We start from the raw sequence: 27099 nt of genomic DNA, 5'->3' as shown, positions 1-27099 counted from the left end.
CTGATTTCCTGCGTGCGTGATCCTGGTACCTTTCAGCCCTGGGTAGAGTGCTGATCCCCACGTGAGACTGAGCTCTACTGAACTGATGGCACAGCGGCAATCAGGCTACTGAACTGGACCAGTGTTCAGAAAGGTGGAGGGGTGGGATAAATAAAAAAAAACAGCCCATCGACTTCAGTGAAGCTCAGAGCTGGGTGATTTCAGTACCGCTGCTCTGGTGCTACAGTTAAAGCGTTTAAGTTGCGGCCAGTTGTGGTTTGTTGAGCGTGAGCCGTGTGTGAGCGGCTGCGTGTCCAGTGAGACAGCACATCAGTCAGGGCCTGATTCACACTCACACTCCTCCACACTGGACACAGCACTCACACGTACAGGGACTGGGGGTGGAGACAAGAATAACTGACGATGGACAAACCAACCGTGTAACATTTTCATTTTTATTAAAAGGATTAACATGAAATCACATGGTATTCTTACTCAAATTACAAAAAGTGTAACATGATTCAATATGAAATTAAGAGCGTACCCCTGTTGCTCTAACAAAGGGGATTTTTTTTCCTCTTTTTTTAAACGTAAAGAACAGGAGGAGCTGACAAAGGCTCCTGTTGCAGTGTCAACTTCAGCCACTCTAAACTTGGATAAAACTCCAAACAAGTAATGTACAAAATTAAGGGAAAATAAATCCACAAACTAAGTACTCAAAAACAAAACAAAAAAACACCTAAACTTACTGACAGGGATTTAGTCCCAACCTCAGGGTAATTCACTACTAAACTTTGTGAATGGCTTGTAAAATTTACACAGCAGGGTAGCACAAATCCCCACACCAGCAGCCAGGGCAGTGATGTTGACCTCTGACCTCTGTCTGGCACACAGATACCCCCCTCTTCGGCTCCTCAGCCCTGCTCTCAGGAACAGGAAGTCCCATCAGGAGAACTGAATCTGCTGTACCCCAGGGATCTGTCCAGGAAGGTATCACAACCGTGTACGTTCTTATTACAGCTAGGCTTACATTAGATACATCACACATCTTAAACCGCAGCCCTGCAGGGTTTTGTGGGTTCCTTACTATCAGCAGCCAGTGTAGGGCTTTGGAAACAAGGTGTGTGGACTCTTCAGTCACTTAAATTAAGTGATTAATTGAGTGATGAAGTTTGTCATATTAATAGTCATCATATTAAGACTCCATTTCCCAGAGAGCCAGGAATGTGTGGTGAGTGTGGTCTCTCTCATACAGGTATGTGGTGTGCAATCTCTTTTAAACAGGTATGTGTGTGTGTGGTCTCTTTCAGACAGGTATGTGGTGTGTGTGGTCTCTCTCAGAAAGGTATGTGGTGTGTGTGGTCTCTCTCAGACAGGTATGTGGTGTGTGTGTGGGGTGTGCATGTGTACCTGCTGGTAAGAGGTGGTGTACACCATGACGTTCTGTTGCTGTCCATCAGCTGTGATGAGACCTGCTGGCAGCTGGTTTGCTGGGAAACGGAAAAAATGCATAAATGAGCACATAATACATACATGACAGCCTAATGCACAAATGTGGACCCCTGCAACATGTCGCTTCTTATGGAAGGTCCAAGAGGCATGACAGACGGCCAGATAGACAGACGGACACGTCGACTTACTGAAGCTGTCGTCTGTGAGCTCCTCTCCAAGACCCTCGCCCACAGACACGGGTGTGATTCCCTTCTCTCCTTTCATGGCCTGGGACAAGGAAATGGGTCTGGTGAGTTATAACACTCCCTATGTCACGCCATAGAGAAGTTATAATGCTCCCTATGTCACACCACAGTGGAGTTATAGCACTCCCTATGTTACAAGCTAAAGCCCACACTGTAGTGCAGGAGGAGGCGGATCTTTGGTTTATGGACAGGGTGGGGCGGTGGGCTTAATTAGGTAACCAGGAGCTGTGAGCATGCGTGTGTGTGTGCGGCCGCTGGCGTGACCGTACCTCTCTGAACTTCTGCAGGTAGAGTTTCAGTGGCTCCACATACATGTCGAAGCCCAGCGTGGACATGGCGAACAGGATGTCCTCGCCGTTGATGGTTTTGCGCTTCTCCTGGTGGCAGCGCTCGCTGGCCTCCGACGTGATGAAGCTGATGAACTCGCTCACGCACTCCTGCACGCACTCCTTAGCATCCTTCGCTATCTGGAGAATCAGGTAAAAAAAACCTAAAGCTCAGGGGTGTGGCTGAGAGATAAAGCGTATCAAAGGGGCTTTATATCACTAAACCAGAGAGTCGCACGTTCAAATCCCAAATAGGCCTAAATAGAAATTCTGGGTGAACACTGAACACACGTCATTGAGAAGGTTGGGAGATAGATCTCGCCGGTGCCAGATACCTTTCCTGTCTGAGGAACTGCGTTTTTCATGATGCGGGCCACGTTGGCGATGGGGAGGTAAATGTCCTGTTCGCGGAAGTTGTCCTTGCTGCCGTTGCCATCTTCGTGATCGTTCATTCCTTCGTCTCCGTCATCTTTTAGGTTAACAGGAAAGAGAAACGTCTGATCGTTTGACATCCTAACGCGGAAGTCTATAAATCTGTCATTTAATCATAGATCTATCAGTTACACAATACATTACATAAAGTTAAATTCTTAATTTCTGACAAATTACAAGTCGTGGGGTGTGAATATAGGACGTGTATTCAGCGTGACATGTCCCGCTTTTTCTGACATTAAAACGGTCTCAGAACACCACCATGCTTCACTGGCCGACCTAAAGTGTTCATATCGGAAAGACCGAAGGTGACAGAAAATGGACATTACCGTCCTGAGACTGCAGGACGTAGTGACTTCCCGCCATGTACTCTCCAGTAATGCCCAGCTGGGAGGCGTCGGTGGTAGAACTGTCTCCGTCCATCTGAAAACCATAATCGACTTTCTGTTACAAAACTGTCACACTAAGACATCTGGACATTTTTGCGCGTACCATCAGTTTGCCACCTTTGTCCAAAATAGTACCCAAAATGTAGTTACCCTCTGCATAATGAGACTCTGGTAGCTAAACTTATAATGAAGTTACTTGAGATGTTACTGCATTTACACACAAACTTAAAAAAATCTCTTCTATACAGTATTGCCTTATCCGCACATGAATGTCATGTGTGTTATGCAATATAGGGTTTGGTAGATCTTAATTCCAGCACATTTGCATAAACTTGTCCAAACAGCCACCTTGCTAGCTAAAGTGGTATTAGATGTTAGGGTTAGTCTACGACCGTGCTCCCTCATAGGGCTAATGCTAATACTCGGTCCTTTGTTCCCGCGTAGCAGTCTGGACTGGAAATGGTGAATGCATTAATACTTCGGGTCATTCATCTAATTTGAATTAGTTATAATTAATAATTTCCCATCTAACTTCTGCCAGTCATCAATTGCTTTCTGACCATGTAATTAATTCATTAATTAATCAAAAGGGGTCCATTTGACACCAGGCTACGTTAGCTAAGTGGTTAATAGGCATCGTGATTCAAATCAAATAAAACCTCCGGCAAACTGGCACATCGCTGGTTTTATTTCGATTGTGGTAACGCTGCACAAGTGAAACTGAAACTTAGACCACGTAATTAAAAGTTAACGTTATCTAGCGGCATATATCATAACTGTATGGGACCAAACACCTCACCAGCCTTTGTTTACGACTGCTAGCTAACGTTAGCTTCTAGGAAACTGGTAAATGATCTTGCCAAATTGTTTACTACCATTTTCAATAGCACCGAGTTACCTGCCTGAAATATACAGCTAATTTTCTGTAGTGTCACACAATGTACAACAAACTATCTACTGAATGAAATATTTTCTAGCTAGCTAGTATACTAATCTCACAACAACGTTCGCTACCGAATGTTAGCAAGGCTACCGCTACATGGTGAAATGGAGCGCGTTTTCCAGTTTATCCAAAGCTTCGCGCTAGTCTACCCAAGGAGGAGTGGAAACGACTCGTATCGAAAATCCAACATAAGTCTGACTCACTTTTTGTCAACTCTCCATTGTGGTTAAATGTGTAGTTTTAGTGCAAGAACCACCAGGATTAATATCCATATGCGAGGCACTATATCTGCCGAAGATCTCGACTGAGGGGGTTTCACAAAGAAATACCGAGCATCAGCTGCCAGTTCGGGCCTGTATTGTTAGTCGTCAAACCCAGCGCAGACCCAAGATTTAAACCAGAAACTTAATTATTATCTCATATTGGTACTTCCTGCTCTCAATCTCTCATTCACTCAGACAACAAATAAAAATCTGTCAGAGACGGACATTTCCATTCGAGCTAACGAGAAATCGGTTAGCAATCATTGGCCGGAGTCAGACACAAACCTGCAATGCAGCCCTGGTTGGTTACCTTCTCAAAACGGCCGTTTGGTTGGACAGAAAATGGCTGCGAAAGAACCAGTCCCAGCGCGGAGCTCCGCGTCCCAACAGCGCCAACTGGCTACGTTTCTTTTGTCTTCGTTGACAGTGCGCACTTGTCTCTGATTAGCTAAAATGCGTCACACGTGACACCTCATCCAATCAGAGGTCAGTGCGCGATTTTTGCGAGTGGTGTTGATACTCGCTCTCTTCTCCCTCCTTTCACTATCGCGACTGAAACCTCGTTCCAAGTGACAGTGGCTACTTACCTTGGACAGCAAACCGGCTGTTATGCAAGTTATCGACGAACGTTACCACCAAGGATAATTTGGCCTGTTCAACTTGAAAATACCTGAATCCTTACACTAAAGCCAATAGTAATTATCATGTAAATTATGGATTGATTTTGCATGTAGCTTGTTAAATATGTAATATGCTTGGCAGACACCATACATGCGTGCTTTAATTTAAACGAATGTCTATTAAACGTTCATTCGTTTTTATGAACAGAAACCAAAGTTTTAATACCAAAATTTAAATATTTGAGTAAATATCAACACTAAAGCCAATACTGTTCAGTGGTTCGGTCACTAAAGCACTTACATATTTGAAAGTACTCAACAGCGCATGCGTCGCCCGTGATCACTAAACTGTTTCCTGTGTCATTGTGGAGTCATATCGGCGAGCTGTCAGCATGTCCGTAGCATTTTACCGGTAGGTACGGACATTTTCCAGAAACATGCCGCCTGACATAACCGTATAAGTGTACTTTCTGGGCTACCTGGTTTTAAGGGATTTATTCCCCTTTATCTTATTGGCCGAGCAAGCCGGACACTGCATTGTAACGTTACACAAGCGTGCATACACAGTGTGCGAGACATGAGGAGCACTTGTTATGTGTTCCACTAGATGTCCCCATACGCCTTTTATTTTAAGGGTAATAGAACCAGCAATGGCAAAGAAAAAAACTTTTTAAAATATATGTTAATATAGACTATAAGTATTTTCACTTACGCGAATATAGAATAAAATTAAATATAGATTGGTTTCTAAAAGGGTTCTGAGGGTATGATGAGATCATGAAACCCCACTCCAGTCACATGCACGCACACACACTTGTACGCACACGTACGTACACGTGCCCACACACATGCACATACACTCCTACGCTTGTACACGCACACACATGTTCGTACGCACGTACACACACGCACACACATGCACACACACACACGTCTGTCAGTCGTGCCAGAGCTTTTGGTCCTGTCCCCTAAGGTCTGCTTTAATCGTTCATCATCCCTTAGGTCTGCTGCCAAACACAAGTGTAAATCAGACTGAGATGATTATCATATAAATGGATTTTATGGAAATGGGCTGTGCTTTTTTAAACAGATGTAGCAGGGCCTGGTGCAGATGGGAGGAAGTGACTGAGGAGTGGGCGGGGCTTGAGATGCAGGTTTAATTTTCCCTGCTCTGTGCTTGCACGCTCTCTGGGTCCCCCAGACTGGGTTATGTGTTTGCCTGAAAAAATCATTTCGAAGAGAAATTTCATAACTGAAAAACATTGAAACGACATCGCTACAAATATACCAGAGTGAAAAGGTTACATATGGCTTTTTTATATGAAAAAATTAAGCATAGCCAATTTAAGTATTTTGTTTCTTTTTTTGATGAGTATGTAAATGATCATTGTCTCCCCCAGGTCACTTGTTGGAAATTGCATTTGCTAATTTGCAAAATAAGGCTCTCTCTGACAGACAGAATCCCAAAGTAATTAAGATCTAATCAACCTTTATTTAATCTAGAGAAACCATCAAGGAAGAATCCTCATTTACAATGGCGTCAAGTTACCTTAAAGCAGTAAAAAAAAATAAAAATAAATATTAAAACAGAGTGATAAATTAGGCTTTAAAATTTGAAAACATTTAGTGTAAAAATAATTGGAAGTTAGTAAGTGCAACAGAAATTAAAAATGAGAAATTAAAAAATCATTCAAATTAAAATAGAAATTAAAAACTCAAACTTTTACAAGTACATTCAGACTTAAAAAGCAGAGAGATTAAGAGTTTTGACCTGGTGAAAGTGCTGTAATGAGTTTAGATTTATAGTGCTCTCTATTGTATTCCTAATTTACAGGGCACAATAACTGAAGGTAATTTTTCCAAGGCTGGTTCTCCCTGGTCGTAAATGTAGGCCTATTTTGAGAATGTGCACCATGACTGTTAGTGTACTGGATTAATAGACACGAGATATATAGTGGCTGTTTATTCAATAATGTTTTATATATAAATAAATAAAAATGATGCTCTCTTCTTACAGATAGAAGGCCACCCAACCGTTGCATGCAAGAGACAATGGTGTGTGTTGCAGCTGTCACCAGGGATAAATCTTAGCGCTGAGTGGTGAACAGCACGGCTGTTTTGTAAACAGAAATGGCTTTGTGACAGACTGGTGTCCAACAGGAGAGCTTGTGAGTCTGTAGGCTTTTGCTGCACTGTTTGAACTGGCTTCAGGCAGGGTCTCTGACACAGCAGATTGAATAACTGAACAAAAACAGCAATTTAGTACTGATTTGTGATGTAAAATTGGAATTAAATAACATAGCAAGTGTAGTTTCAAAGCCATATCAATATGTGAGGTGTGTGGTTGTTGGTTATTGCTTTTGTGTGAGAAAGTAACCGAGAAACATTAAAGATCAAATGTTTTTCAGGTTTAGTTTTGCCTTGGTTTGTAGTGGAATGCAAATTAAGGAAAGTGTTGTCTGCTTGGTCTGTTCCCTTCTGATTCATTCAGTGTTTTTAGAGTGGCAAGTATCTGTGGATTCGGCCTGTAATCTGACCAAGAAATGCATGGCTGCTCAAGACAAATACAGACATTATTTTAAGATTGCTCTCCTAAATAAGAGTGCTCCATTCTAGCAGCAACATAAATGTCAGTCTTATTTTCCAGTCTCATAGCTTTTATCGTCTTTGTCGTTGATACAGAGAATATAAACGCTTATACTATTATTATTGAACTGTCGGGTCCCCGGACTCTTGTCATAATGTGTTTACTGCATTGATTTGGGAAATTGCCGCCTGGACCTCCATTACATTTAATACCATCCACAATCAATCAATCACGTCATGTTTTTACTTTGCCAGCAGATGGCGCCAAAGCGTTGTTCGGAAATTGATGGGCATTCATTCTCAAGGACCTCCAGTGACATAACCCCTGTTTCTTATTATCGACCGGAGCTTTATTGACATTATGATATGTTCAGTCAGTCTAAAAATATTAGTTGATTAACAGTGGTGTGAGACGTCAAGAGTGATTTAAATTAATGAATGCATAAAAGCGCTGTGCCAGTTCGACTCAGTAGCCCCTGAATTACCATGCAAATCTTAATGAAACACAGAAGGTGCGGTTCAAAAGAAACCCATATCTGTCCCTATAAATCCAAGCGCTCAGCAGGCATGCAAAGAGTGGTGCACTTTTGCTATAGTAGCCCTGTTGTGAAAGCGTATGTGCAAACTAGAGAAAATTAAGGGTTTAACCAGTTTCAGATGAATCAGAATTGAGCAGAAATTCAAGTCTTTTGGCCTACTGTTACGTGGCCTAAATAATTATAAGGATGTAATGGTACTATACAGGTCATACTGTAGTACAATACATGCATAATCATATTGTGCATCCTGGGGTAACAGTAATGTACTTAACTGGCATTACTTGTGTGCTTTGCAGTTACTCTGTTACTTTGACTACTGTTGCAGCTATTACTATTGAAACTAAGTTCATCTCCGCAAGTGCTTACTGGCAGTTGTAATATACACTACTATTTAAATATGACCTGTCCCGCTTGAGTTGTCTCTGGATGTATATGTATACATCTACCTAGTTCTTCGGGGCTCCAAACCAAAGACTGGGCGCTTTCATCCTCTTGGGTTGTTGAGGGGGAGTTCCGTATTTTCTTCCCCGGCAAACGGGCGTGCGGTCAGAAATGGTATGGTCCAGGGGAAGCATTGAGTCCGTTTGAGCCTCGAACGCAGCTAATGTCATCTTCAGCACCACGCGCCGGTGCCTGGTCCAAAGATTTTAAATTACACGAAATATACAGTCGTCTTGGACGTTTCCTCCCACCAGCCATGAAGCAGGCTCTACTCGAACTGATGAGGATGAGCAGAATTTGCCGGATGGTGCTCGCCACTTGTTTGGGATCTTTTGTTCTGGTCATCTTTTATTTCCAAAGTATGTTCCAGCCAGGTAGGACCTTGACTCGCAGCCTGTGTTGCCATAATACGTTAATTGATTGTTGTATTAACCGTTCTTGTCGCTGGCAATAGGAAACCTTCCATCACCCAATGTCTGTGAAAGAATGTGTGCTTTAGCTCCATGCTTAATTAATCAGTTCCGTTTGAATGACACGGGGACAATCCGCAGCTAAATTGCTAGCTGTACGGTGGGTGTTTTGTGTCCCTAGATGTGCTACGACGTTGCTAGATTGAATTGTTGTATAAAGCCATTCATTGATAGCCTACAGTCTGATTAACCGTAAGTAGCATCAAAAGAAACTGTTTTCTCGGCTCTTCTCACAGCTTTTCCTTCACATTTTAAAGCTCGCTTACCGCAATCTATCTTAATTGTGGTTAAATGTATACGTTATGACGTTAACATCAGACGAAGAATCTTTGTTCCATGTATGGCAGTGAAGGTTCTTCAGCTCAATTTGCCAACTTGCCCCATAAATACAGTAGGCTTACTGTACTGGGTTGGTTCAAAAGAACTCTTGCAGCGTTTAGCCTGTCGCCCCGGACTGTGCAAACATGAATATTTCCAAGATGTATGTATGCACACTGCTTGGCTAGGAGATTTGAGGGAGACTTTTCTAGCGGTGGTGACTGGAGCGCATTTCTCTTGTAACCGATTACTTTGTGATTTATGCTGCGCTGATATGATATTAACGCATCGGCAACCTCTCGTTTTGATAGAAGCATCAGTTCTACTCAGTGTCTGATAAACAAAGAATACCATTTAAAATACATTATGAAATATTTAAGCTGATTTGTACAACTTGCATTCCAGCCTTAGAGCCATGTTAACATTAGGACATGGAGTATGCTGTAAAACAAATAAACTGATTGTGTCACAACTGGTGACATGTCGGCGCGGACCAACGAGCTCGTGCGGTCACTGCACGCTATGAACGCTGTTTTCTTAATTGTATTTCGATTTGGCCTAACACCAGGCGCTATGAATGTTGCCATTTAAACGCGATATGGAAATTCTGTGGCTACTCATTTTCGCAAGATTTTTTCGTAAGTTGTTTCCCAGTATTCATAGTCACTGTGATTTTAGAGCAAGAAAAACGGTGGACAGAATATACTGTATATTATGACGAATATATTGGAGAGAAGATAGAAATACACTTTTAAAACGAGGTCTTTTCTCTTGCACAAATATGGATTGTTCATAGATTCCTCATGGCTGATATGTTGTCTTCAGCCAGTCGAAATTCCCAGTTCTTTTTCCTGAATCTGACATTCAGGTGCACTGTGTCTCTTTCAGAGACCCTGAAGTAAGTGGCACAGAGACAGATGAGCAAAGCTGTTGCAGGGCACAGTCCAAGCGCAGGTTTAATGGCCCTCAGTCCTGAGAGCAGGCTGTGCATTCCAGCACACATTAGATTGTTTGGCATTGCAACTCCTGTCCTCCTGTGCTTTGCGTGTCTCGTGAAAGGAGTTTGAGCGGTATCTGACTCTGGTCATGTGTCTCGCTGGTTGTTCTGATGTTCAGGGTGTCTGTCTGCCCACACAGGTATGACTTCCTGTTGATGAAAGCTACGCTACACCCTCCCACTCGTGCCCAGGCGTACACACACAGGCCTAGACGTAGCGGCACATGCCGCAGGCTCGCTCACACGCTAAGGTTCTGTTTATAAGGGGCCCCAGTGGAGCTGTGGCCCTGTCAGAGAGAGTCTGTGACTCGCAGTTAGAGAAGCGTACGTTTCGATATCTGCCCCTGAAACACCAGCAGCTGACCCAGTCTCTCTCTGTCTCTCTCTCTCTCCACTTAACCCCAAATCTCAGGAGAGGTGCACAGAGAGGGGCGGCTTCGAGTAGATTGAGACTGGCAACTGTGACGCCTTCAGCAGTGTGTGTGTGTGTGTGTGTGTGTGTGTGTCAGTCTGTGTGTGTGTGTGTGTGTGTGTGTCAGTCTGTGTGTGTGTGTGTGCGTGTGTGTGTTTGTATGCATGCGTGTGTGTTTGCATTTCACCTCAGAGTCCAGCAGTCTAAACATCCAGAAATGGCAGGAAAACTGTCACCTCATCGCAACCATCTGTCCTTTGCTATTCATTTAGCGCTGTCTGATTGTCTGCCCGGTAATTTAAGCTTCAAAGTTCCATTTTTAAACCTTGAAGCAGTCGTGCATTTTTCATTCTATTCAAATATACCCTTCTGGAATCCAGCTTTAAAGTGCATTCTATTCAAATATACCCTTCTGGAATCCAGCATTAAAGTGCATTCTATTCAAATATACCCTTCTGGAATCCAGCTTTAAAGTGCATTCTATTCAAATATACCCTTCTGGAATCCAGCTTTAAAGTGCATTCTATTCAAATATACCCTTCTGGAATCCAGCTTTAAAGTGCATTCTATTCAAATATACCCTTCTGGAATCCAGAATTAAAGTGCATTCTATTCAAATATACCCTTCTGGAATCCAGCATTAAAGTGCATTCTATTCAAATATACCCTTCTGGAATCCAGCATTAAAGTGCATTCTATTCAAATATACCCTTCTGGAATCCAGCATTAAAGTGCATTCTATTCAAATATACCCTTCTGGAATCCAGCTTTAAAGGGTGCGAGAGATAGAGAGAGAGAGAGAGAGCAAGCGCAAGCAAGGCTTAAAAAGCTCTTTATTTAACACTTACAGAAGAGCATGGTGTGGAAAAGTTATAAAAAAGAAAAGGAACAGTACTCGCTGTCCTTTCCAGAAGGTCAGGGCGTCAGAAATACGCACATTCTGCTACACTTTCAGCTCTGAGACCTTGAGATGAGGGGAGTGGTGTGGGACTTAATCTGTGTCTGGCTGTGGCTGTGTCTGTGTCTGGCTGTGGCTGTGTCTGTGTCTGGCTGTGCAGACTGTCTGTGACTGTGTCTGGCTGTGCAGACTGTGTCTGGCTGTGCAGACTGTCTGCTCCCTGACGCAGGCTGTTGTGTAGCACAGGGTCAGTACAGGCTGCAAAGCAGCAGAACAGCGTGTGGAACCACATTAAAGAGTGATGTCGTCACATCACAGGTTTACATAAGACATGCAACTGTTTGCTGCAGTGTAAATGTATAATGGTGACAGTGATCCCAATATTACCCTGGATACACAGCCCAGGGTAGGACCCTGATGTCCCACACAGGAAATGACAGATTTTACTGCACAGGTGCATTTACGCTTATTTATGACTTTATACTGCAGCACTCAACTCTCAGAGAAAAGTGGGCTGTTTCAGTCACAACTGCAGTAGCTGGTTTTGTTCCATAGTTGGAATATGCTGGGAAATATTGCTGAAGTAAAGGAGGAGTCCGGAGTGCTGCCTGGATGTGGTTGTGTTTGATGTGAGGCCAGAGCAGGCTGTACTAGCGCTGAATCACAGCCTGAATGACAGTGAGGAGAGCAGGGGGGAGAGAGGCTGTGACTCCCCTCCGCTGCTGAGTGACTGCGTGCTTTCAGTCTGCCCCCCCCCCCGCAGACCGCACGCTTACTCACAGAGCGCGCTCTCAGAGGGGGGGGGGAGTGACGTGAGGCCGTGTCTGGCACAGAGGGGTCACCTGTCTGAGCTCTCCCTCTCGTCTGTCTGTCTGTGTGCACACAGGCTGTGTGTTCCTGTGCGGAGTTCCTCAGGCTGGGGAGGGGGTTCAGTCCCTGCAGGGGGGCGGGGCGTGGGGGCGTCCTGGCCCTCTCGGACGCTCCAGCTCTCTTCCAGCTACCCTCTGGTTTTCCCTCCGCTGAGCCAGGAATCTGGTCTGCCAAAAAGCCAGCAAGGTTTTCCTCTCTCTCTCTCTGTCCCTCCCCAGGAGTTGTGCAGTCATTCTGAAGGGCTCCCACACTGCTGTGGGTGTGCAGCTTGACCAATCGAGTCAGTGCAGCTGTGGGCACAGATCTCCTATGCCAGCCAGATGAGCAACTCTCGGTTCTTAACATTGAAGTTCTTGCTGTGGGGACGTCCGGGATGCCTGTTCCCAGTCTGACCCCGTTCAGACCTGGCCCCTCCCCTGGCCCCGCCCCATTTTCACACGTCTGTGGAGTCAGACACCGTGAGCTGTCTGCTCATAAAATAGTGTCTGTGAAGTGCTGTGTGTGTGTGTGTCTGTTTGTATGTGTGTGTGTGTGTGTGTGTGTGCGTGTGTGTTGCAGTACTGTATGGTGCAGTGTGTGTGTGTGTGTGTGTGTGTGTGTGTGTGTGCGCGTGTGTGTGGGGGGCTGCAGTACTGTATGGTGCAGTGTGTGTGTGTGTGTGGGGCTGCAGTACTGTATGGTGCAGTGTGTGTGTGTGTGTGGGACTGCAGTACTGTATGGTGCAGTGTGTGTGTGTGTGTGTGTGGTGCTGCAGTACTGTATGGTGCATGTGTGGTGTGTGTGTGGGCTGCAGTACTGTTGTGCAGTGTGTGTGTGTGTGTGTGGGCTGCAGTACTGTATGGTGCAGTGTGGTGTGTGTGTGGGGCTGCAGTACTGTATGGTGCAGTGTGTGTGTGTGTGTGTGGGGGGCTGCAGTACTGTATGGTGCAGTGTGTGTGTGTGTGTGGGGGACTGCAGTACTGTATGGTGCAGTGTGTGTGTGTGGTGTGTGGTGGTGTGTGTGTGGGCTGCAGTACTGTATGGTGCAGTGGGGTGTGTGTGTGTGTGGGGCTGCAGTACTGTATGGTGCGTGTGTGTGTGTGTGTGTGTGTGTGGGCTGCAGTACTGTATGGTGCAGTGTGTGTGTGTGGTTGTGTGTGTGTGGGGCTGCAGTACTGTATGGTGCAGTGTGTGTGTGTGTGTGGGACTGCAGTACTGTATGGTGCAGTGTGTGTGTGTGTGTGGGGCTGCAGTACTGTATGGTGCAGTGTGTGTGTGTGTGTGGGGGTGTGTTTGGGAGAGAGATCCTGAATAAACTCATTGGCACTGTGGGTGCAGAGCGATGCGGATGCCATGTGGTGCTGGTCCGGATGTGAAGGCTGGCGCTGGAGTATCCTGGTTTCTCACGGTGGACTGGCACTGAGTTTGTGGTGGGAGTCTGCAGAACGGATTGTGAATCCAGCATAGAGAACTCAACACTTCGGCTTTACTGGGTGAGAAAAAATCCCTTTCCAGAAATCCCCCAGCAGCCTGCCTGTTAGTGCAGGGCCTGGGAGGCACAGATGGCAGAAATAAACAGGTCTGCACGGTCTGGGGCTGTGGTTTGGGCAAACGCTCCCTTCCTCCTGGTTTCTGCCGTCGGGCCTGTGGGGTCAGTGGCGGTCACTGGGGATGGAACTGAATGGCTCACATATGTGTCAGTAAACTGACTCATTCCAAACAGTCCTCTTGGTGTTTATGTTTTATATATGTCTGCCTTTTCTTGGACTGGTAAACCACTGTGGAATTTATGTTTGGCCTCAAAGAACATGGCTTGGATTTTAGATGGTTGACATTTGCCTGAGATTCTTGGATTGGGGGCGGGACCTCTGGTGCAGCAGCGTGATTGGCAGAGCAGAGGCTTATGGGTAGTTGTGGGTGGCATGTTATCTCGGGTTAGTAGCTGCTGCAGAAGTGGTTGTCCTGGTGAGTGTTTGTGTGTCACGCAGTGGAGGTGTTCTAATGCAGAAGCGGTTGTGCTGGTGAGTGTTTGTGTGTCACGCAGTGGAGGTGTTCTAATGCAGAAGCGGTTGTGCTCGTGAGTGTGTGTTGCGCAGTGGAGGTGTTCTAATGCAGAAGCGGTTGTGCTCGTGAGTATTTGTGTGTCGCGCAGTGGAGGTGTTCTAATGCAGAAGCGGGTGTCCTGGTGAGTGTTTGTGTGTCACGCAGTGGAGGTGTTCTAATGCAGAAGCGGTTGTCCTGGTGAGTGTTTGTGTGTCACGCAGTGGAGGTGTTCTAATGCAGAAGCGGTTGTCCTGGTGAGTGTTTGTGTGTCACGCAGTGGAGGTGTTCTAATGCAGAAGCGGTTGTGCTCGTGAGTGTTTGTGTGTCACGCAGTGGAGGTGTTCTAATGCAGAAGCGGGTGTCCTGGTGAGTATTTGTGTGTCACGCAGTGGAGGTGTTCTAATGCAGAAGCGGTTGTGCTCGTGAGTGTTTGTGTGTCACGCAGTGGAGGTGTTCTAATGCAGAAGCGGGTGTCCTGGTGAGTATTTGTGTGTCACGCAGTGGAGGTGTTCTAATGCAGAAGCGGTTGTGCTCGTGAGTGTTTGTGTGTCACGCAGTGGAGGTGTTCTAATGCAGAAGCGGTGTCCTGGTGAGTGTTTGTGTGTCACGCAGTGGAGGTGTTCTAATGCAGAAGCGGTTGTGCTCGTGAGTGTTTGTGTGTCACGCAGTGGAGGTGTTCTAATGCAGAAGCGGGTGTCCTGGTGAGTATTTGTGTGTCACGCAGTGTAGGTGTTCTAATGCAGAAGCGGTTGTGCTCGTGAGTGTTTGTGTGTCACGCAGTGGAGGTGTTCTAATGCAGAAGCGGTTGTGCTGGTGAGTGTTTGTGTGTCACGCAGTGGAGGTGTTCTAATGCAGAAGCGGTTGTGCTGGTGAGTGTTTGTGTGTCACGCAGTGGAGGTGTTCTAATGCAGAAGCGGTTGTCCTGGTGAGTGTTTGTGTGTCACGCAGTGGAGGTGTTCTAATGCAGAAGCGGGTGTCCTGGTGAGTGTTTGTGTGTCGCGCAGTGTAGGTGTTCTAATGAAAGGGCTGTTAACAGCAGGCCTTTGGGTTTAGGGTGGTGTCTGTCTGTCCATCCGTCCGTCCGTCCATCCATCTTTTTCACCAGCCAGTAAACATGCTCTGAGAGAAGTTCGACATCCTGATCTCTGTAGCACTGTGTGCTGTGCTGTACAAACACTTTACATTGTGGGCTGTCTGTACACAAGCACACACACACACACACTGCGGGCTGTCTGTACACAAGCACACACACTATGAGCTGTCTGCAGACACATGTTGTACAGCTCAGGCACTTCAGTAAATAAACACATTGAGGGGACACTGCAATTAAAGCTCACATTGACTCCATGGCCTGTAATTTCACTCAGCCAGTTAAACCCACGGCTTGCGGCCCAAATCTCTCCTCATCCCCACGCTGCTGTTTGTTTTCCATGTCCCAGATCATCGTCTGAGTCCCTCTGCACTGGCTTCATGACTCTGTGTCATGTGTGTGATTGTGTATATTTTTGTGTGTGTGTGTACATGTGTGCGTGCGTGCGTGTTGTCTGTGTGTGTGTGTAATGCGCGTCCGCGGTGTGCATGCGTGGTGTGTGTGTGTAGGATGGAGAGCTGTACTGTCGGTTTAGTGTAAAGTTAACACTGCCTGCTTTTCTGTAAAATGCCTTGAAATTACCTTTGACTTGAAACCTTCACCTTGAAATTACTCCAGAAAGTAAAAATGACAGAGCTGAGTAAGCTTGCTCCTGTAATATGGTGAAAATGTTTGTTTCTGACTCTGGGGAAAGTGCACACCTGGGCACCTTGGCCTGCAGGCAAGCTGGCAGGATGCCAGCTGGGCATTTGCTGACAGCAGCAGTTTTTGCTTCTTAATGACTTCCTAACGCTGCCGCCTGCTGGAACCCGCGCCTGCCCCAGCGCCATGGCAACGCTGCTTTTGCTGACTGGTTTTGGCTGTGCGGTCAGAGCTGACTGGTTTCGGGTGTGCAGTCAGAGCTGACTGGTTTCGGGTGTGCGGTCAGAGCTGACTGGTTTCTGGTGTGCGGTCAGAGCTGACTGGTTTTGGGTGTGCGGTCAGAGCTGACTGGTTTTGGGTGTGCGGTCAGAGCTGACTGGTTTTGGGTGTGCGGTCAGAGCTGACTGGTTTCGGGTGTGCGGTCAGAGCTGACTGGTTTTGGGTGTGCGGTCAGAGCTGACTGGTTTCGGGTGTGCGGTAAGAGCTGACTGGTTTCGGGTGTGCGGTCAGAGCTGACTGGTTTTGGGTGTGTGGTAAGAGCTGACTGGTTTTGGGTGTGCAGTCAGAGCTGACTGGTTTTGGGTGTGCGGTCAGAGCTGACTGTTGGTGTGTGGTAGAGCTGAGGGTTTTGGTGTGTCAGAGCTGACTGGTTTTGGGTGTGCGGTCAGAGCTGACTGGTTTTGGTGTGCGGTCAGAGCTGACTGGTTTTGGGTGTGCGGTCAGAGCTGATGGTTTCTGGATGTGCGGTCAGAGCTTGACTGTTTCTGCTGTGCGTCAGAGCTGACTGGTTTGGGTGTCGGTAAGACTGACTGTTTGGGTGTGCGGTCAGAGCTGACTGGTTTCTGGTGTGCGGTCAGAGCTGACTGGTTGGGTGTGCGGTCAGGCTGACTGGTTCGGGTGTGCGGTCAAGCTGACTGGTTCGGTGCCGGTCAGTAGCTGACTGTTTTTGGGTGTGTGGTTAGAGCTGACTGGTTTTGGGTGTGCGGTCAGAGCTGACTGGTTTCGGGTGTGCGGTCAGAGCTGACTGGTTTTGGGTGTGCGGTCAGAGCTGACTGGTTTTGGGTGTGCGGTCAGAGCTGACTGGTTTTGGGTGTGCGGTCAGAGCTGACTGGTTTTGGGTGTGCGGTCAGAGGGTCCTCAGGTGTGTCCTTCTGGACGGGGCTTCATCTGTTCTCCTTGGATACTGTCGCCATGGGAAACGGAGCAGATCCCGCCTCTCTCTGATCTCACACTCCGGGTCCTTCAGAGACTTCCTGTTCGATCCCGTTTTCCCTTGGCATCCGAGAGTGCTTTAGGGCGTGGCCATGGTGATGTCACCCTCTGTGACAGGGCTGGGATGGGAGGGGGCCAGTTACACCCATAGTGTGATGGATCGGCATGCCCCGTCACTGTCCAGTCTGCTGTTTCCATCTCTCCCTCCCTCTCTCTCATGGGCTTTTAAAGCTGCTATGCTGTTAGTTAACATTTGACAGGATTGGTTATTGCCCATCTCGTATGTGTGACTGGTTGATTAGAATGTCCATCGCTCTTCAGGGATGGTTCCTTTATTGTAATCTCTTCTCTTTGCAGTCATGCGCAGGAACCCATTTGCAACAGAAGCTTGTTGTCCCAAAGGCTCCCATAATGCACTGCAGGAGCTGTACAACCCCACACAGGTAAGGGACTGAACCCTTGTGTGTGTGTGTGTGAGTACATATGTGTGCGTGTGTGTGTGTGTGTGCATGCATACGTGCGTGTGTGTGTGTGTGTGTACACTTTCGCAGGAGCGCCTTCATATTTCTCCAAACAGGGCTTAATTTCCCAGCTGAGTGTGATACAGACGCTTTATTTCAGTAAGCTGTATGTTGCTCTGGGTGGTCTGTAGGTAAACGGTAGGGGAGGGGCTTGGCTAAGTGAGATTAATTATGGAGGGCAGAGGGAGGTGGGTGTGGTCTGCTGGCAGGGGCTTTGTGAATGCTGTAAATCTTTAAACAGCCTATTATCTCCCACTGCATACTGATTAAAGCACCACTGTGCACATTCACCACTCACAGTCTGAATGAAGCACCAGCTAATGGAGATCATTCACTCTTTATTTCACTTCTCTTTGCCTGAATCGCAGTGCAATCAGAGATGACTCCAGGCATCCTCTGTCACTGGGGAGCTGTCCTGACATCATGCTGTTTTACCTGAGCTCTGTGTGACATCACCACTGTTTGAGCTGAGCCCTTTGTGACATCACCACTGTTTGAGCTGAGCTCTGTGTGACATCACACTGTTTGAGCTGAGCCCTTTGTGACATCACAGTGTTTGAGCTGAGCTCTGTGTGACATCACCGTGTTTGAGCGGAGCCCTTTGTGACATCACCACTGTTTGAGCTGAGCTCTGTGTGACATCACACTGTTTGAGCTGAGCCCTTTGTGACATCACCACTGTTTGAGCTGAGCTCTGTGTGACATCACACTGTTTGAGCTGAGCTCTGTGTGACATCACCACTGTTTGAGCTGAGCCCTTTGTGACATCACCACTGTTTGAGCTGAGCCCTTTGTGACATCACCACTGTTTGAGCTGAGCTCTGTGTGACATCACAGTGTTTGAGCGGAGCCCTTTGTGACATCACGCTGCAGGGAAAGCCCAGCCCTGGGGCAGCGCTGTATGGATGAGGACTCCAGGGAGATGACTGTGGATTGGAAGCAGAGTGAAAGAGTCCAGCATGACTCAGAGCACCGTGCAGGGTCTTATGCAATGCAGCTGCAATCTTCAGAGAAATTCACTGGGATAATAATCCAACATCTCAAACCACTTCTATTCATAGAAGCCTTCAAGCATAATTTTACTTACATAGATGTAGTGTTTTCTTTTTTTTATTCATGTAATTGAGATGAAACTGCTGTTTAAACCCAGAGGGCAGAGCGTGTAGTGCAGTGTGTACAGCGGCAGAGCTGGAGCCTCAGTGTGTAATTCTGCGTGTGTCCGTCTGAAGCAGCTCTGCCTGCGGTCCGGAGCGGTCTGATGGGGCTGTTTCTGGGCTGCGTGCTGGCGGTGCTTGGCGGTGAATGCAGGCAGTGTGCTGTAGAGGCAGGGACAGACAGCGCTCTCACACGCACTATGTGGGGCTGCTCTATGTACGGTGAATGATGGGGCTGTTTTATGGTTTGCATTGTAGGCACCATGTTTTCTTTTCTTTCTCTCGTTTTTCATGAGTGTTTACATTTTCATAAAGTATTTTTACAACCTCAAAAAAAATCTCTCACTGACACATCGCTCATGTGCCTCTGTGCCCTCCCCACCTCTCTACACCTCCCTCAGCCCCTCAGTCCATCTTTCTATTTCTCCTTTCGCTGGACCCCTCTCTGACAGGCTGTCAGCCCTTCGCCCTGCTCCTCTCTCGTTCCCTCCCTCCTTCATTAATCTCCCTGATGATCCCCCCTCTCTCTTCCCTCTTGCGGTCCCCAGTAGCACACGCTCACTGAAGAGGCGCTGGCAGTCTGCCTGAGAGCGCTGTGTGAGAGGGAGAGAGAGAGTGTGTGCCTGAGAGTGCTGGGTGTGTGTGTGTGCGTGCGTGGGTGTGTGTGTGTGTGTGTCTGCATGCGTGTGTGTGCGTGTGTGGGTGTACGTGCGTGCGTGCGTGCGTGGGTGTGCGTGTGTGCGTGCGTGGGTGTGCGTGTGCGTGGGTGTGTGTGTGTGTGTGTGTGTGTGCGTGCGTGTGTGTGTGTGTGTGTCTGTGTGTGCGTGCGTGTGTGTCTGTGTGTGCGTGTGTATGTGCGTGGGTGTGCATGCGTGTGTGTGTGTGTGCGTGCGTGTGTGTGAGTGTGTGTGTCTCTGCCTCTACAGCACACTGGCTCCCTCTGTAGGTAGGGTTAGGGTTAGGTGGGGTCATTTGGGCAGACCCGGGCTCCTCAGTGCCCTCCTGCTGGGGTCATTTGGGCAGACCCGGGCTCCTCAGTGCCCTCCTGCTGGGGTTATTTGGGCAGACCCGGGCTCCTCAGTGCCTCCGTCCCCCAGAGTGCATTTAGGGATCGACGGCAGTGCCCTCTTCAGTCACGCTTAGAGTGAACTCAGCCAGACCTGCCGAGCACAGACTCAAACGGGCTCCTTCTGGAGTTAGAGATGCCGTCTGTGATTTAGGCTCGTCTGTGATTGAGGCTCTCTGTGATTTAGGCTCGTCTGTGATTTAGGCTCGTCTGTGATTGAGGCTCGTCTGTGATTTAGGCTCGTCTGTGATTGAGGCTCGTCTGTGATTGAGGCTCATCTGTGATTGAGGCTCGTCTGAGGACGCAGTTCGCCTGAGGCAGCCAGCCTGCTCTGCTGCGTCCTCTGTCTCTGAGTAAGGGCTGTTACTGTGTGTCAGCGGCGGGGGGAGCGATGCCCTAACCCGAACCCTAACTGTCCCAGGGCAGGAAGGTCTGTACTGACCTCACTCTAAATTCTAAACCAGGGGACCATGCTCAAATGGTGATGGTTTTTCCCAGTGAAATCCTTGTTAGCTGTATAAATTCCTGTAAGGACAATGTGCTTGGGAAATAGATTCTGTTGCCATGGTGACTGTTGCCTAGATTTAGCCGCGGTGCAGAAGAATGTTGGCTAGGACCACAAGACATTCGCTGAGCCCTCCGGCAGTACTCAGTTAGGCTGGCAATGGTCCTGTCAGTTCCAAAGCAGGCCATTCCCCTGTCCCAGTGTGGCCCACTCCCCATTCCCCTGTCCTGACATGGCCCTCTCTCATTCTCTGTCACGACATGGCCCACTCTATTCCCCTGTCCTGACATGGCCCTCTCTCCATTCCCCTGTCACAACATGGCCCGCTCTCCATTCCCCTGTCCTGACATGGCTTACTCTCCATTCCCCTGTCCTGACATGGCTCACTCTCCATTCCCCTGTCCTGACATGGCCCTCTCTCCATTCCCCTGTCCTGACATGGCTCACTCTCCATTACCCTGTCCTGACATGGCTCACTCTCCATTCCCCTGTCCTGACATGGCTCAGTCTCCATTCCCCTGTCCTGACATGGCCCTCTCTCTTTCTCTGTCTTCAGTCAGGCTTTTGCTCACACCAGATTGGCTTCACTTGGCTACGGAAGGCGCTGAGCGGTTGAGCCTCCTGCTGTGATTTGTTCTGAAGGTTATTGACAGAGTTGCTGTGCGTGCATGCAGTCGTGTTGTACTGATCAGTCAGTATGAAGTGCTGTTTCTCTCTGCTGGTTTATTATGCAGGGTTGCCACCGTCGCATGCCACCGTCGCATGCTGCTCTGTCTCCCTGCTGCGGCTGCAGCTGGAGCGCGCTCTGCACCCTGCTGTTTGGGCGCAGTGTAATTGGGCGCTATTAAAGGGCGTCGTTACCGCGGCGGTTTTACTGTGCCACGCGGTGAGACTCCGTGCCACCCTGAGGCATTGCCCTCTCTGGCGCCCAGCGCCCAAAACCTGCTCTGCCAGGAAGAGAGCCGCTCTCTCCTAAAAATACACTCAGTACTACCGCCTATTTTAGCCGGAGACGGGACACCCTGGCTTGTGGGAGTCCAGCGCTTCACCTCCTGCCCCGTGCCAGCGCCAGCAAGGCCGCCGCAGTGCTGAGCGCGGCGCTGAGCTGAGCGTGTTAGCAGAGCGTGTTAGCAGAGCGTGTTAGCAGAGCGGGCTGTGCTGTGTTGGGTGCTGGGTTTTTTTGGAGGGGGGGGTAGTTTAAGACTGGGGACGGTGTGCAGTCTGGCTGTGGTCTCTCAATTGACCAAAGCCTCAGATTTACTGCTGTTTGGGTTTCAGACGCGTGGAGCGAGTGTCGGGTTCAGGTGTGATGGACGTGTGGAGCGAGTGTCGGGTTCAGGTGTGATGGACTGTGTTCATGAGCGGACTCAGGGACTCGGGGACGGGGGCTGGCGGGGGGTGGGGGGCTGCACGTGGGGTCCCACGCCGCACACAGACAGGGGTCATTAACTGGCCCCCCCGCTCACAGCTCTGCTGTTAGAGCTGCACTGTTTGGCCTGAGCCCTCTCCACTGCTGCACCCAGCCCTGCTTTGTCTGAGTTTGTCTGAGGCGCTTTTTCCCACAGATGGGGGGGCGACCCCAGATAAGGACCCTGATTATTTGCGCAGACTGTGGTGTCCTGGCAGCGGAATGCGCGGAGGGGGGGCAGGGGGGTCCGTCCCGTCCCACACTCCCCCTCTTTATCCCGGGACAGCTGCAGCCGTCCCGTCCTGGCTCACAGAGCCCTCGTGTCTCTCTGAATGGGGGAGGTTCTGACCCCTGCGGTCGCTGGTTCTGGATTGGCTCGTCCCGCAGCAGCGTGCCGCTCTGACCGGGTGGAGACGGCTCTGTTTGTCTGCCTCCCTGCCGCTGACTGTGGCTGTGTATCGAGCTCAGACCTCAGTGCAGCACACACACAGGAAGCAGATCTGCGCAGCCACAGTGCAGCACACACACAGGAAGCAGATCTGCGCAGCCACAGTGCAGCACACACACAGGAAGCAGATCTGCGCAGCCACAGTGCAGCACACACACAGGAAGCAGATCTGCGCAGCCACAGTGCAGCACACACACAGGAAGCAGATCTGCGCAGCCACAGTGCAGCACACACACAGGAAGCAGATCTGCGCAGCCACAGTGCAGCACACACACAGGAAGCAGATCTGCGCAGCCACAGTGCAGCACACACACAGGAAGCAGATCTGCGCAGCCACAGTGCAGCACACACACAGGAAGCAGATCTGCGCAGCCACAGTGCAGCACACACACAGGAAGCAGATCTGCGCAGCCACAGTGCAGCACACACACAGGAAGCAGATCTGCGCAGCCACAGTGCAGTGCTCACACAGGAAGCAGATCTGCGCAGCCACAGTGCAGCACACACACAGGAAGCAGATCTGCGCAGCCACAGTGCAGTGCTCACAGCTGCTCTGTGTGTGCTGTGTGGCTCAGTGCAGAGTCTGTGCTGTCTGCTGCATCAGCACCAGCGCTGAGAGTGGAGTGATGCTACTGAGTCCTCAGACTGCTTTTCATTAGAATATCAGGTCAGAAACGGATACTTTCACACACACACACACACACACACTCACCCTCGCATGCACACACACACACACACACACACACACACACACACTCACGCACGCATGCACACACACACGCACACACACACACACACACTCACCCTCGCATGCACACACACACGCACACACACACACACACTCACCCTCGCATGCACACACACACACACACACACACACACACTCACGCTCGCATGCACACACACGCACACACACACACACTCACCCTCGCATGCACACACACGCACACACACACACACACTCACCCTCGCATGCACACACACACGCACACACACACACGCTCGCATGCACACACACACGCACACACACTTTTAATTACAGCTGGTAGACCAGGGGAAGGAGGAGAGTATGCGGAAAGCGTGTGTGTGTGTGTGTGTGTGTGTGTGTGTGTGTGGAAACGTGGAGCGTGTCTAATTATAGAATCACCAGCCAGTGTTGGCAAACGTTTTTCCTGTCCCTGAAACAGCAGCTGTTAAGTCTGCAGCAAACAGCCACTTTAGGGGTGAGTTTTAATGGAATAAATTGTGTTTCCGTCTGAGTTGTTTTTCCTTCATAATCTGTTCCTGTTTTAAAACCAAAAGGGCTTTAACTGTTTCAGGTGGTTCACATTTGGAGCCATTCTTGGGGAAGTTTAGACAGGAATGTTGGTTGTGTAACAGTGTTAAGGAGAAGGTTTCAGTGTTGGGTGTGTAACAATGTTAAGGAATGGGTTTCAGTGTTGGGTATGTAACAGTGTTAGGGACAGGGTATCAGTGTTGGGTATGTGACAGTGTTAAGGAAGGGGTTTCAGTGTTGGGTATGTAACAGTGTTAGGGACAGGGTATCAGTGTCGGGTATGTGACAGTGTTAAGGAGAGGGGTTTACTGTTGGGTGTGTAACAGTGTTAGGGAGAGGGTTTCAGTGTTGGGTATGCAACAGTGTTGGGTGTGTACCTTCTATAAACATAGGTATTACTTTTCTGCCATAAAATATATATTTGAAAGGTAAGGTCTGTGTTCCTGTCCTGAAATAGGGCGGTCAGATGATTCCAGAGATTGGCCGTTACTAAATTTAAATTTAACTGCTCTGTGGGAGGTGTGGTGGACCAGCAGTCAGCTGTCAATCAAACGTGAGACTGCCTCAGTCAGTCCTATATTTGACTGGCAGCTGTCTGTTTATTACCCTGCATTTAACCACTGAGATTAAAATCTCTTTTCCAAGAGAAGCCAGGCCAAGAAGGACAGCAGTGAATATAGTTTCACACACAACAATAAAACACATCCACACAGTCAAGCTTAAAATGCAAGGGGGTGTGTGGAACACTGCAGTCATGGAGCCCTGAGAGGCTCAGGGTTCTAAATGTGATTACACACACACACACACACACACACACACACACACTCACACACACACACACACACACACACACACACACGTGACTCTGAGCTGGAGCCATCTCCGATGGACAGCTGCACACAGGAGGGGGAATGAAGCAAAGTGAGTGTGTGTGTGTGTGTGTGTGTGTGTGTGTGTGTGTGTGTGTGAGTGAGTGTGTGTGTGCAGCGTGCGTGAGGCGTGAGGAGTGAGTGAGTGATGTCTGTGTGGTGTGTGTGTGTGTGTGTGTGTGTGTGTGTGTGTGTGTGTGTGAGTGTTTGTGTGTGTGTGTGTGTGTGTGTGTGGTGAGTGAGTGAGTGAGTGAGTGAGTGTCTGTGTGTGTGTGTGTGTGTGTGTGTGTGGTGTGTGTGTGTGTGTGTGTGTGTGTGTGTGTGTGTGTGTGTGTGTGTGTGTGTGCGTGAGTGAGTGAGTGAGTGAGTGAGTGAGTGTGTGTGTGTGTGTGTGTGTGTGTGTGTGTGTGTGTGTGTGGTGGTGGTGAGTGAGTGAGTGTGTGGTGCGTGCGTGGTGCGTGCGTGAGTGAGTGAGTGAGTCTGTGTGTGTGTGTGTGTGTGTGTGAGTGAGTGAGTGTGTGAGTGTGTGTGTGTGTGTGTGTGTGTGTGTGTGTGTGAGGGTCCTGACTCTAAATCCGTAGGTAATGAAGATGCAAGGATGGAATTACATTGCATTACATTACAGGCATTTACACCACACCCTTATCCAGAGCGACGGACACAACTTTCTCATTTCTACATGGAAGACCCGTTTCTGCTGGTTAGGCACCCTGTGTACAATGGCAGTGTCCCATTTGGGAATCAAACCTGCAACCTGTAGCTTAACGACCCCAGTTCCCTAACGACTACACCACACCACCCGTCTCTGTATGTGCTGTGCTGTACCAATATGTAGCCATCCAGCTCTCTCACCTCCTCCTGTCCTCCTCCTTCACCTTCTCCTCCTCCTCCTCTCTCTCTCCTCTCCCAGGCGGAGTTTTCCGGCGCCTCCTTCCTGCACCAGGCGCGGCGGGACCAGGTGGCGGAGGCGTGCCGGGCGCTGGGCCCGCCCGGGCGGCGCCGCCGCGCCCTGACCCCCGGCGACCTGCGGCACCTGGTGGTGGACGACGAGCACCAGCTGCTGTACTGCTACGTGCCCAAGGTGGCCTGCACCAACTGGAAGCGCGTGATGATGGTGCTGACGGGCGGGGGCCGGTACGCCCACCCCATGGACATCCCGTCCAGCCAGGCGCACGTGCCCGCCAACCTCAGGACCCTCGACCAGTACAGCGTCCCCGAGATCAACCACCGGCTCAACAGCTTCCTGAAGTTCCTGTTTGTGCGCGAGCCGTTCGAGCGGCTGGTCTCGGCCTACCGCAACAAATTCACGCTCAAGTACAACACGCCCTTCCACCGGCGCTTCGGCACGCTGATCGTGCGGCGGTACCGCCCCAACGCCACGCAGGAGGCGCTGCGGTCCGGCGCCGACGTGCGCTTCCCCGAGTTCGCGCGGTACCTGGCGGACCCCGCCACGCGGCGGGACGGGCCCCTGAACGAGCACTGGGCCCCCGTGCACTCGCTGTGCCACCCCTGCCACCTGCGCTACGACCTGGTGGGCAAGTACGAGACGCTGGAGGACGACGCCAACTACCTGCTGCGGCTGGCGGGCGTGGCCCCCCGCCTGCGCTTCCCCTCCTTCGCCAAGTCCACCCGCACCACCGACCAGATGGCCGCCGCCTTCTTCCACAACGTCAGCGCTCAGCAGCAGGCCCTGCTCTACCAGCTCTACCGCCTGGACTTCCTCATGTTCAACTACTCCACGCCCAGCTACCTGCAGCTGCACTGAGCAGCGGCCTGAGCAGTGGCCTGAGCAGCGCACTGAGCAGCGCACTGAGCAGCGGACTGAGCAGCGGACTGAGCAGCGGACTGAGCAGCGGACTGAGCAGCGGACTGAGCAGCGGCCTGAGCAGCGGACTGAGCAGCGCACTGAGCAGCGCACTGAGCAGCGGACCGAGTGCTGGGGGCCTCCCTGTGGCAGCAGGGCCTGTCCCAGCGTCCTCATGCAGGCCAGGGGGTGGGAGAGGGCGGGTGGTTGGGGATGGATTCTGGAATAAAACCCCAAACCACCCCCCTGGATCATTGCTATTCTCACCGAAGGGACACAGACCACAGAGCTGCAGGCCCCGGCATCGTCCTGCAGCCCCGCTTCGCACGGTTGGCTGATTCGTCCGCCCGTCTCCTCTGGCTCCGCCCACAGACAGACTCGAAGCCCAGAGCTGCAGGAAGGACACAGCAAGGAGGGCGGGTCCAGCTGAGGAGGGGTGTGTTTTGGGGTCAGCGGGGTGGTATCTCAGAGCCTCCTGGGTCGGTCCAAAAGGCCGGAACCAGACCCCAAACCCTGCATTTATCACCAAACTATTTTTTTTGTTGTTTGTTTTTTGTGTAAATTAAGATTTTTTTCACTTTCTTGTCTGCTCTTGTTTTTCATTATGCTGCAAGCAGCAAATAAGATTATTTAAGTGACTTTAAAAAAGTTTTATTTTTTTTGCAGGCAAGCAGATGACTGAACCAGTACCTTTATAAAAAAGTCTTGTTATGAATATTTTTTGTTTGTCTTGATTTGCGTTTGGTATTCTTTTCTGAGTTTTTCCTTTCATTGAACCCTGAGACTTGTGTTCTGGGCCTTTATTGGGGTGCAAGCCTGATTATGTGTGTGTGTGTGTGTGTGTGTGTGTGTGTGTGTGTGTGTGTGTGTGTGTGTGTGTGTGTGTGTGTGTGTGTGTGTGT

General features: G+C 49.4%; 2 protein-coding genes across 9 annotated transcripts; one reads left to right on the top strand and one right to left on the bottom strand.

The window, feature by feature from the left end:
* Nucleotides 1–415: 415 nt before the first annotated feature.
* nfyba (nuclear transcription factor Y, beta a) lies at nucleotides 416–4757 on the bottom strand. 6 transcript variants are annotated; one of them, XM_064319403.1, is made up of 7 exons: nucleotides 4617–4757; nucleotides 2764–2857; nucleotides 2338–2471; nucleotides 1946–2143; nucleotides 1620–1698; nucleotides 1390–1469; nucleotides 416–957 (listed from the first exon to the last, which is right to left on the bottom strand). In XM_064319403.1, the coding sequence occupies exons 2-7, from the start codon at nucleotides 2855–2857 to the stop codon at nucleotides 925–927; spliced, it is 618 nt and encodes a 205-aa protein (XP_064175473.1). In that variant the 5' UTR covers nucleotides 4617–4757; the 3' UTR covers nucleotides 416–924. The 6 variants fall into 6 exon arrangements, with proteins under 6 accessions (XP_064175473.1, XP_064175470.1, XP_064175472.1 ...); XM_064319400.1 differs by lacking the exon at nucleotides 4617–4757 and adding an exon at nucleotides 4315–4455; XM_064319402.1 differs by lacking the exon at nucleotides 4617–4757 and adding an exon at nucleotides 4340–4364.
* Nucleotides 4758–4972: 215 nt separating this feature from the next.
* Nucleotides 4973–26727, top strand: chst11 (carbohydrate (chondroitin 4) sulfotransferase 11). 3 transcript variants are annotated; one of them, XM_064319394.1, is made up of 3 exons: nucleotides 4973–5061; nucleotides 17504–17589; nucleotides 25304–26727. In XM_064319394.1, the coding sequence occupies exons 2-3, from the start codon at nucleotides 17506–17508 to the stop codon at nucleotides 26156–26158; spliced, it is 939 nt and encodes a 312-aa protein (XP_064175464.1). In that variant the 5' UTR covers nucleotides 4973–5061; nucleotides 17504–17505; the 3' UTR covers nucleotides 26159–26727. The 3 variants fall into 3 exon arrangements, with proteins under 3 accessions (XP_064175464.1, XP_064175463.1, XP_064175462.1); XM_064319393.1 differs by lacking the exon at nucleotides 4973–5061 and adding an exon at nucleotides 8016–8574; XM_064319392.1 differs by lacking the exon at nucleotides 4973–5061 and adding an exon at nucleotides 8022–8589.
* Nucleotides 26728–27099: the final 372 nt, after the last annotated feature.

Source organism: Anguilla rostrata, chromosome 19 (genome assembly GCF_018555375.3).
Source record: "Anguilla rostrata isolate EN2019 chromosome 19, ASM1855537v3, whole genome shotgun sequence".
NCBI lineage: Eukaryota > Metazoa > Chordata > Actinopteri > Anguilliformes > Anguillidae > Anguilla > Anguilla rostrata.
The sequence above is the reverse complement of the archived record's forward strand: the minus strand, read 5'-3'. Positions and strand labels throughout refer to the sequence as shown.

What these genes read in the sequence shown, in the direction of transcription:
- nfyba (XM_064319398.1), bottom strand. Translation starts at nt 3,228, where the DNA reads ATGAGGGAGCACGGTCGTAGACTAACCCTAACATCTAATACCACTTTA. An exon ending in CAGTTCCTCAGACAGGAAAG is followed by an intron (nt 2,144 to 2,337) that starts GTATCTGGCACC and finishes CTGATTCTCCAG; the next exon opens with ATAGCGAAGGATGCTAAGGA. An exon ending in GCTCACAGACGACAGCTTCA is followed by an intron (nt 1,470 to 1,619) that starts GTAAGTCGACGT and finishes TCCGTTTCCCAG; the next exon opens with CAAACCAGCTGCCAGCAGGT.
- chst11 (XM_064319392.1), top strand. Translation starts at nt 8,379, where the DNA reads ATGTCATCTTCAGCACCACGCGCCGGTGCCTGGTCCAAAGATTTTAAA. An exon ending in CCAAAGTATGTTCCAGCCAG is followed by an intron (nt 8,590 to 17,503) that starts GTAGGACCTTGA and finishes TTCTCTTTGCAG; the next exon opens with TCATGCGCAGGAACCCATTT. An exon ending in AGCTGTACAACCCCACACAG is followed by an intron (nt 17,590 to 25,303) that starts GTAAGGGACTGA and finishes CTCCTCTCCCAG; the next exon opens with GCGGAGTTTTCCGGCGCCTC.